Below are 10,743 nucleotides of genomic sequence, written 5' to 3' on the forward strand. Positions count from 1 at the left end.
AGAACTGTAATAGAATCTTTAGCAGTTGATGGTTGGGGAGCAGGAAATGGAAGTGGATTCCGTGGCAGTCAGGAAACACTGACCAAACACTGCCACTGTGCGTGTGGAGACGGGCAAATGCAGGTCTCGCATTCACAGAACCAACGGTCTAGGTTTAAGTACAGCCTGAGGGTCAGCATCACTTTAAAGACAATCCCATGGGGACAGATCACATATATTCCTGAGACTCCTGCACACTGAGTGCCGGTCTGTTTCAGGCTCCACAGCGGACACCTTTCCATTTCTTGTCTCACTGGTCCTCTGAAGCATGTATTGCTATTGATAATTCCTTTTAACAGATTGGAAAATAGAGGTGCAGATATGTTAAGTTGTTTGGATGACAGAGTTGGGAAAAGCAAAGGTAACATTTGCCTCTCTCCCCTGCCTTTCAGCACTCTCCAGTCTCTGCCCAAGGAGTTAAATCCACCTGAGTGTCTGCCTTCCTGCATAGCCCCTTCTTGAGGTTCTACCAGGAGGACCTTCCTCTGGGCTGTGTTGTCTGCCTGCATCCTACCGTTCTGCCCCTGGCTCCCTCAACCTGCAGTTTATCCTCTTAAGTCTTATTGCTGATTCCTCTTTGCTTTCCTGTTTTCATCCAGCCTTCCTAGTTGATAAGGTGGCTGTTTCATGAAGTCTAAAACCAGGTTTATTTTGTAATTTAATAAACACAAGTGAAATGCCTTCACGCCCATCAATCCCTCAGCCCTGGTCTTGACCACACACTGAAAGGCAGTTGCTTTTAGTCCCTTTTATAGATGAGGGACTATCTTCATGATACTAGGCAGCCATGTCCAAGCCACCTTGCAGATAAGAGCTGGAGCTGAGACTCGGATAAGGTGTGTGTCTTGTTCTTTTCTAGCATGCATCATAATCCTCAAGATGACAAGGAAAGGAACTTGTGAGACCATTGTCCTTCTTGAAATACCAGACAAGGGAAGAACAGAGGAGTTTAAACTCCTTCAAGAGAAAATGGCAAGCTGTTTGGTCCTTAGACGAAGAAAAGAGAATTGTGTTTCTCCATCCTAAAGCCCACATGAATAGGGCTTTTATAACTGATTTGCTGTAGACAGACAGAAAATGAGGATTATTGAGAATGTCATCATCATGATTTCCATTCTTGAATGAGATTGCAACTACTGAATACTAACTACCTGGCAGGCTGTATGGCACTCAGAAAGAATAATAAGTCATGGTCCCTGCTGGTTCAGAAATTCCTATGCCAATGCTGCCAGGTGCAGGAATGTAAATAAATAATTACAAGAGCATGCAATGAGTTCTCTAATAGAATTAAATATAAGAGCATTAAGGAAGGACCCAACAACTGCCTTGGGTGTTATATTACGAATGCTCACAATGAAAATCAGAAAACCCAATTTGTAGTGGCTAAAAATAAAATAGGGGGTTTGAATTTCTTGCCTGAGAGTTCTGGTGTAAGCACCTATAGAATTGGTTTGTAGATTAGCAGTGTGTTGACCTCACAGTCACAGAATGGCGGTCATAGTGCCAATCTTCACATCTCTATTCACAACAGGAAGGTGAGCGGGTAGGAGAATGATATCTGAACCTTATGACTAAGAAATCAAATATATGCTTTGCCATCTCATTTTGAGCAATCCTGGGCCACATGGCCTCCCCTAGCAGCAAGGTAGTCTGGGAAATCAGAGTAGAATCATGATGATTAGCTGGATCTTGAATGAATCATGAGCCACTCACGGGGGCTAGGGACATTGCAATTACAAACAAAATCAATGTTAGGAATGAAAAATAGGGAAGACAGAAAGACTGCTCAGAGGCAACCTTCTGACATGAGTCATCAAGGAGAGAATTACAGAAAGTCATCAAAGAGAGAATTACATGAGCTCATCCATGAAGGATAAGCAGGCTTGTGTATGGTAGAGAAGAAATAAGGATATTCTGGGGGCGGGGGGACATATGCAAAGGCACTGAGTCATGGAAGACATGTTCAAGAAATACCAGAAAGTTCTTTTCTCCTGGAGTTAGAGTTGTAATTTTTAAGTGGAACAGGTTTCACTGCCGATCTAAAGAGGATAGTTGTTATTCTGTAAACCAAGAAAGTCAGTGGAGGTTTTGAGACAGAGACCCATTTTCCAAATACTCTTTATCTCAGTAATTTGGAACACATTAGCCCTGTGTTATTTACCTGGCATTTGGACACAGGTTCTGATTTCTTAGCAGTTTTGCACCATCTATTATTTTTATGAGCCCTGTGGGTTCCAGAGGGCTTCCCTGGTGCCTCAGATGGTAAAGGATCCACCTGAAATGCAGGAGACCCAGGTTTGATCCCTGGGTTGGGAAGATGAGGGCATGGCAACCCACTCCAGTATTCTTGCCTGAAGAATCCCATGGACAGAGGAGCCTGGCAGGCTGTAGTCCACGCGCACACACAGTCAGACACAGCTGAGTGACCAACGCTTTCACTTGTGGGTCCCAAGTACTTCAGAAGTCAAAGTATTGGCTACGCTCTTCCCATAGCCTTATCCTTGTACCAGGGTCTTGTTTCAATCTTTGAAATGCTTTTTCCTGCACCCTTGATGGGTGACAGTTTGTTTCTCCTTTAATCACGTTGACTTCCGGCTCTTCTCAGATACTGTTTAAGTTTCCTGGACAGTAGTCAATTTCCATCAACTTCTCAGGCTTATCTCAGGCTGACTCTAAGGCGGCACATATTTTCAGCCTTTACAGACTTTTCAGATCCAATCAGATCACACCCCTGGGGCCCCTAGTGCCTGGCAGCTTCTGCAGCCCACCTGCCATGCAATGTGGATGCCACCCTTCAACTTCCCTCTCAGTTGGAGGTTCAGCTTGTGTATCTAAGAAGCGCTAAGTCACCCTGCAGCCTTTGTATTCCAGGTTTGGGTGCAGTCTCTACATTCAGGAGGGGAGAGCAGGTATCATTCCTCATCCTGTAATCTGAAGATCTCATATTCATTGCTGTAATCAGTCATTTGATGATCGCATGGGAGAAATAAGAGAGAGAGAGAGATTCTTAATGTCTCTACCTCTGTGGGTTCGAATCCTGCATCTCCCACTCTCTAGCTATGTGGCTCGGGGAGATTTGCTGAACTTCCCTTACCTGTAAGATGGGATCTTGAGAATATCACTTGTAGTATTAAGTAAAGGACCAATGAGCTATGAAAAGTGAAGTGTCCAGAGCAGTGCTTGGCACATAGCAAGCATCCAATATATGTTAGCTGCTAATATTAGTAATATTTTTATTACTGTGCTAATGTGTCCCAGCAAGCAGAATAAGTTAAGATCGGTTTTCAGAGACTCAGAAGTACTTGCAAAAATGTTTTTGGGGCACATTCCCAGCATCAGTTTCTCTCATAGGTGAAAGCTTGTCAGTGTATACCATCTACACCACCAACTTGCTGCCCCTGAGCTAGCGATGATGGGTGATTCTGCCCCTCAAGGGACCAGGAAATGACATTTCTCAGTAGTCAGACATGTGCTGATCAGAATTATCAGAAATCCTCATCCTGAGTCAGAGTTTCAGAAGCAGGCTGATGACTAGTGGCAGGAGCAGTGGCCTGGGAGGCAGAGCTGGGCCCTGCTTCTCCCTCTGCTGTGACTCTGGGCAAGTCCCTTTCTCCCTCTGTGTCTTAGTTTCTCTAAACTTGCAGTGACCCAGCCCAGAAATGACTACCAACAGCCTCTCTTTACCATCTCTTTAAAAAGCACACGTCATACTTAATGGATGGTTATGTAATATCTGCCTCTTCCCCTCAGTTGTAAATTCCAGAAATAGAACTTTGATCTTTTGAGTACATCACTGCAGCCAATTCAGGAGACCTAAGAAACATGAGTTCCATCCCTGGGTTGGGAAGATTCCCCTGGAGGAGGGCATGTCAGCCCACTCCAGTATTCTTGCCTGGAGAATCCCATGGAGTCTGGAGAGCCACAGTCCATGGGGTCACAAAGAGTCAGACACAACTGAAGCGACTTAGCACATGCACGAACTGCAGTCACAGACCCTGTCAGTACCTGACACAGAGTTATTGCTCATTCTAATATTTTTTTGAATGAATGAATGATGTGGTAGAAAGAAAAAGATTTGGGAGTAAGACCCAATTTAGAATTAGGATTTGCTGCTTACTGAGAGACTCTCAGGATTATTGCCTGTAAAATAGGAATGATAACAGAAAAAAAATTGCCAGGTTGTTTTGAGGACTGAATGTGAAAGTTTATACACACACACACACACCAGCAGCCCTGGCCTATGCCTAGCATATAATCAGTGTTAGGTAAACAATAGATATTTTACTTACTTCTATAGAGCCTAGCAAAGGGGAATGGAGTGTTCTGTGTTCTGATGATTAAATCCTAGGTGGCAAAGGTAAATCTGAATATATATTAATAGACTTTGAGTGCGCTTACCTATCACAGGGCAGCCTGGTTCATGCGTGCTTAGTCGTTCAGACACATCCAACTCTTTGGGACCCCATGGACTGCAACCCACTAGGCTCCATTGTCCATAGGATTCTCCAAGCAAGAATACTGGAGTGGGTAGCCATTCCTTTCTCCAGGAGATCTTCCTGACCCAGAGATTGAACCCAGATCTCCTGCACTGCAGGCGGATCCTTTACCGTCTGAGCCACTAGTGAAGCCAAGTTCCTAGGGTTTTCTAAAACCCCCTTGGCCTGCTAGTGACCCACCATCTTCTCCCCCTACCTTCCTTTAACTTTTGCTGCTTTTTATATAACCTCATATTTTGCCTTAGATGATACACAAATCTAGATCCCTGGGCAGACACAACAGAATGAGGCATAATGGGATGCGAGATGGCCAGGAGTAAGTGGAGGGTGGGAGGCAGTGGGGGAGCACCAGGAGGCCCGTATCCTCTTTGCAGCCCTGGCCTGGTCCAAGCTCACCACGTGATTGTGAGCAAACCGTCTCCTCTGCAGGTTTCCCTCTCCACACCTGTAGAACTCTCAGCCACTGACACAGACCACGACAGCACTCAGGAACCTGGGGTCTGGGGTTCAGAGCTGGGTTTGTGTCTCAGCTCTGCACCCTGACTGCTGTGAACTATGGGCAGGTCAAAGTACCATCTTTGTACAATGGACAGTGGGATTCAGATGGGCTCGTTTAGAGCAAGGACACGGTGTCTCCAGAGTTTCCGGCAGGCTTGTGAATGCGAAGTTACAATTTGTTTGTTGGGAGGCTCACAGGCTGGCCCTGACTTCCCCCTTAGTTAAAGTTTCTCCCTGATGAAGAAGCTCAGGTTTCCTGAGTCAGATGCACATCCATCAGCCTTCCTGCTGGCTCAGCACTTGGCAAGCACCGGCATCTTTCACAGCAAAGACATGATCCCCACTAGGTGTGAGTGTCACCAGCTCGCATGCAATTATTTTAATGTCTGGCCCGGGACCTCCTTCTGCCCCGATTGGGCATATCTCAAGAGAGTCTCCCCTCTTTCACCCTTCAAGCCCCAGCTTGTGCCAAGGGCTAAGTCTCCTTCTAAGAGATGCTTCTCTGACCTTCCAGAGATGCCATTTCTTCTTGATCTTCCCTCCATGATTGCCTTCTACTAGCTGTCTGGGGACCCATCTCCCCAGCAGGCCACAGATGGGCACTGCCAACAGGGGCCTCTGCCATCTCCCAACTCTGTGTAATGTAGGCACCTAATAGTCAGAACCTGCATGTACCGAGCACTCATCCTACGCCAGGCAGTACTTCCATGCTTTACATGTATTAATGAGTTGATTTTTCCCAGCAGCTCTGGGAGACAGTGCATCCGTCAGTCCTGGCTGGAGGCAAAAACCATACCAATTATTTGAACAGAGAATTTAATCTTTAAAAATGATAACTAGATGTAAAGAGTTCACTTGGTAACTATAAAAGCAAAAATAGAAAATTGCAAGAAGCAGTTCCCACCCCTGGAGCTGAAGGAACAGAGGGAAGAGGTGGAAATTAGTCCAGCTCGGGCCTGGAAGCCACACTCTGAGGTGGGGTCTGCAGGCAACTCCTGAGCCAGCAGCACCCGGCGGGGACAAAGGACCATGAAGCGGGGGCTGAGTTTTGGAAAAACTGCAGAGTGGGTTTAGCTGCTGCTGAAGGAAGGAAGTGCCACAGCTGGTATGGAGAAAGGACATAGGGACAGGAAGCAAAAGGAACGGGCAAGTCTTTCTTTCTCCCCCTCCTGACTGTCTCCCTCTCATGAATAGGAAGTGGCTGGCAGAGCAGAAGTAGAGTTTGCAGAGCCCTGGCTTCAGCATCACAAAACAGGTTTGGAGCTGAGAGGCAAAAGCTTAAAAGACTGATCTCAGCTGGAGCTGTCACTATTCAGTTTCACAGATGAGGAAACTGAGGCACAGAGAGATTCAGCAATCTGCCCAAGATTAAACCACTACCTAGAGCAAAGCCAGGATTTGACTCCAGGCAGTCTGGCTTCAGCACCCTGGCTCTTAACCCCTGGACCATAAATGCTGAATGATGAATGGATGGATGAATGAATGGGCAGGTGGGTGGATGGATGGATGGATGGGAAGGCCCCAAGATAGTGCTTAGACCAGTGCCCAGCCATGCTTCCCACAAGCACAGGTCCTCCTGGCCTGACTATCTTTGTTGCCCACCAGGTCATTCACTGGAACTCCCCCAAGAAGCTGCGGGTGAAGAACAAGCACGTGGAGTTTTTCCGCAACCTCTACCTGACCTTCCTGGAGTATGATGGGAACCTCCTGCGACGGGAGTTGTTTGGCTGCCCCAGTGAGGCTGACGTCAACAGTGAAAACGTGAGTGGCCCCAGGGCTTGGCCATGCAGGCAGGGGGGCCTCTCTGCTGGTCTGCCAAGGACTGCCAGTGCTTGGCTCTGTGCCAGGCTCAGGGCAAGCCCAGGAGGAACCAGGCGCCATCCCCGCCTTGGAGTGGGGAACAGGGCGGTGGAGCGAGGGTGGGGACACATCAGTAGGTCACTTCCACGCTCATCTTTGTGGATGCAGAGGGGATATGCATGCCCAGACCAGGTGAAGTCAGAAGGGAGGTACCAAGCAGAGGGATCAGTGTGAGAAAAAACTCAGTGAAACAACAAGCAAAGGGTCTCTGCACACCTGGGGACTCTGAGGGCTTTGTGGACAAGACACCCACATAGGAGACCCAGGATTCAGGGTCAGTACATGGGGTGGCACAAAATATCTTCATAGCTAGATCACAGACATAGCTGGCATCTACTTTATTATCCTGTTTCTTCACTGTTTATAATTTCTTTGTATATCTTATTTGATGCTCATAGAAACCTTTTTTTCCCCCCAATTAGAGTTGAAGACATTTTAGACACAGAGAGGTTTTGCAGTTTGCTCATTGTCCCACAGCACGTACAAGCAAAGTTGAGACTGATTTGAAGCTGTGAGGAGCAGGATGTGGGGAAGCAGCTTACTATAGTGGAAAAGGCAGGGTGTGTGGGGTCAGCTTGGCCTGGTTGGGCTTTAATCCCTTCTGATTTCCACTTCTGTGATCTTAGGCAAGTTACTCAATCTCTCTGTGCTTCAGTTTCCTCATCTGTCACATAGAGATAAAAACTGTCACAGGGCTATTCTGAGACTGAGACTATGTGTAATCCATCTCCGTCAGCATCTGCACTGCGTTGCTGTTGTTGTTGAGTTGCTATGTTGTGTCTAACTCTTTGTGACCCCATGGACTGCAGCACGCCAGGCTTCCCTATCCTTCACCATCTCCAGGAATTTGCTCAAACTCATGTCCATTGAGTCCTTGATGCCATCCAACCATCTCATCCTCTGTCATCCCCTTCTCCTCCTGCCTTCAATCTTTGCCCTATGTTAGATGCTTGATAAATATTTGCTCCCTGTCCTTTCCTTGACCCTTAGTATTAAACACATGAGTAACTGGTTCATTCAGTCAGTCAACAAACATTTATTGAAGGCCTTATTCTGAGCACTGAGGATTCATTCACAGGACAATGATCCCTGCTCTCATGGTGCTGATATTAATATTTTAGTAGGGAAAACACAATGACTAGACGAGCTATCAGGAAAAATTATCAGCCAGTGGCACGTGTTACATAATGACATATGAAGTCAAGGAGGACTTCTGAGGAGGTGACATTTTATCTGAGACTCAAATTCAAGAAAGAGACAGCTGTGGAAGAGCACAGGATCAGGGGAATACAAGTCAGAGTCACACAAGGGGGCGGCACCTCCTCACACCTGTCAGGAAGGCTGGTAACAAAAGATAATAAGAGTTGGCAAAGACGCAGAGAGGTTGAAACCTTGTCCACTGTCGGTAGAATGTAAAATGGTATAGCTGCTATGGAAAACAGTATGGAGGGTCCTCAAATAATCATAATAATAGTAGAACTGTCATATAATCCAGCAGTCCTACTTCTGGGCATATGCCCTAAAGTGAATTGAAATCAGGTTCCTGGAGCAGTATCTTCATTTCCATGTTCAGTGTAGCAGTATTCTTAATAACCAAGCTATGGAAGTAACCTAAGTATCCATTGACAGGTGAATGGATAAGGAAAAGGCAGGATGTACATACACAATGAATATTGTTCCACTTTAAAAATAAGGCCAGTCTTATCATCTGTGACAACATGGATGAACCTGGAAGACATTGTACTAATGAAATGACTCAGTCACAGAAGGACAAATACTGCACAAGTTCTCAATATGAGGCTTCTGAACTAGTTCCACGTATTGATGCTGACAACAGAATGGTGGCTACCAGGAGCTGGGGAGAGGGAGTCATGAGGAGTTGATGTTCAGGGGCTATAAAGGTGCAGTTAGTTCCAGAGATGCCCTCTACAAATATATTTAAGAGTGTAGACTTCACGTTAAGTGATCTTACCACATACACACACACACACACACACACACAAAGGAAAAACCAAGAAAGTTTTGGAGGCGATGGTTATCTTTAATACCTTAAACGTGGTCATAGTAGCATGGGTACATAAATATAGCCAAACTCACTAGATTGTTTTAATTATGTGTCATTTTTTGTATACCAGCTATACTGCAGTAAGCCTTCCCTGATGGCTCAGTAGGTAAAGAATCCACCTGCAATGCAGGAGACACAGGAGATGTGGGTTTGATCCCTGGGTCGGAAAGATACCCTGGATGAGGAAAGAGCAGCCCACTTCAGTATTCTTGCCTGGAAAACCCCATGGACAGGAGCCTGGCAGGCTATAGTTCAAAGGTCACAAAGAGTCAGACACGACTGAGTGACTAAACATACACATACTGCAGTAAAGGCTGGAAAGGGGAAAAGAACAGCAAAGGAAGCGTATTCCAGGTGGATGAAGGTGCTGGCACGGATGTCCTGAGGCCGGGCAGGTTTGCTGTGAGGACCGGAAGGATGGACCGTTTGCCCAGGGGCTGATAGGAAAGGTGGAGAGCAGGAGATGCCGAGCAGCGGGGAAGCAGGAGGCAGGCTGGAAGGATGCTAGAAGTGTTGTTTGTATTCTTGGATGTCAGGAGGATTCTTTTAGGCTCTAGTGCAGGTGGGGGCGGGGGGTGGGGCAGAGCAGGAAGCTCTGCCAGCATACACCTACCTGGCCCTTTATCAGGATGACCAGTAGCACGGCCACTCTTGCTCTCTGTCACTTACCCCCAGGTCACAGCATCATCCCCTCAATCTCCAGCCTTTCTCTAGTCACCCTCCATGCCTTCCTCAGCCTCTGCCCTTCTTTTCCACTCACCAGAGAGGAAACAAACCCATTAAGCTCTTGACCTCCATCTCAGACTCTGGGACACCCTTAGAGGTCTCCACAGACACTGTGTTATTCTGGGTTTTCCTTCCGTTCTTTTCACTCAAGTCAGAATTTGTTATCATCATCAATATTTGAGTGCCCATTCAGCACTTTTCCCCCAAACATTAAATATAAACTGTTCTCCTGCTCCCTTTTTTTTTTTCTTTCCTCCATGGAAGAGGCTCAAATACAAAGCCTTGCAGGGTGATGTCATCCATTAATCTCTGTAGGGGTGAGTTCCCGTGGTGTGCCGCTCAATGCCTTACGAAGTGGAACTGCCTTTAACAGTGACTCACCAGCCCTTCCTACACCAGTCTCCCCTGGTGGATCATCAGAGGGGAGAAATCTTCTGTGGTCCTTCTTGGAATCTGTGGCTGCATTTACTTGGTGAATAAGCACTTATGAGAGCTGGCCACCTGCCAGGTGCCATGCAGGGCACCACGGTTGAAATTAGAGGCTGCTCCAGGCCCTGGAGATGGAGCTCACCATGTGACAGTGTCAGAGATGGTGAGAGGACAGTCTGCCTGGGGGCGGGGAGAGCGGCCTTCTCTAAGGCTCACCCCACCTGTCCCCCCCAAAACTCTCCCCTTGACACTGAGCCTACACCCACCACCTTTGTGTTCCTTCCAGCATCCCAGGCTCCCCCACCCTCCTCAGGGCCTTTGCACTTGCTTCTCAATTCCTGGCACACCCGGCCTGTCCCAGCCTCAGGTAATCCTTTACCTCACTCTCTGTGAGGTGCCCTATTTTCTTTTCATGGGCACATACATGCTGTCCACAATTACTGTATTCATGTCATTTTTTCCCTATTTTTCCCCCAAGTATAAGACTGTTAGACACTCTACGTGTACCATTCACCCCTAGCAGAGCAGCAAGCACATAATGAACACTCAAATATTTACAAAAAGAGCAGAATGAAGGACCAGACCTGAAGAGCCAAGTAGAGAGTTCGCAAAGGACATGCTGGTGCTTTC

The 10,743-nt window shown here is 46.9% G+C and overlaps 1 protein-coding gene across 3 annotated transcripts in view; it reads left to right on the plus strand.

Moving 5' to 3' along the window:
• LARGE (like-glycosyltransferase) overlaps positions 1-10,743 on the plus strand; it is a 619,028-nt gene that overhangs the window by 554,632 nt on the left and 53,653 nt on the right. For all 3 annotated transcript variants that reach the window (XM_010853352.1, XM_010853354.1, XM_010853353.1), the window contains one exon: positions 6,639-6,794. In XM_010853352.1, the coding sequence (XP_010851654.1) occupies positions 6,639-6,794 (156 nt within the window). The remainder of the gene's footprint in view (positions 1-6,638; positions 6,795-10,743) is intronic.

The sequence above is a fragment of the Bison bison genome, unplaced genomic scaffold, assembly GCF_000754665.1.
Source record: "Bison bison bison isolate TAMUID 2011002044 unplaced genomic scaffold, Bison_UMD1.0 scf7180017864327, whole genome shotgun sequence".
Taxonomy (NCBI): Eukaryota; Metazoa; Chordata; class Mammalia; order Artiodactyla; family Bovidae; genus Bison; species Bison bison.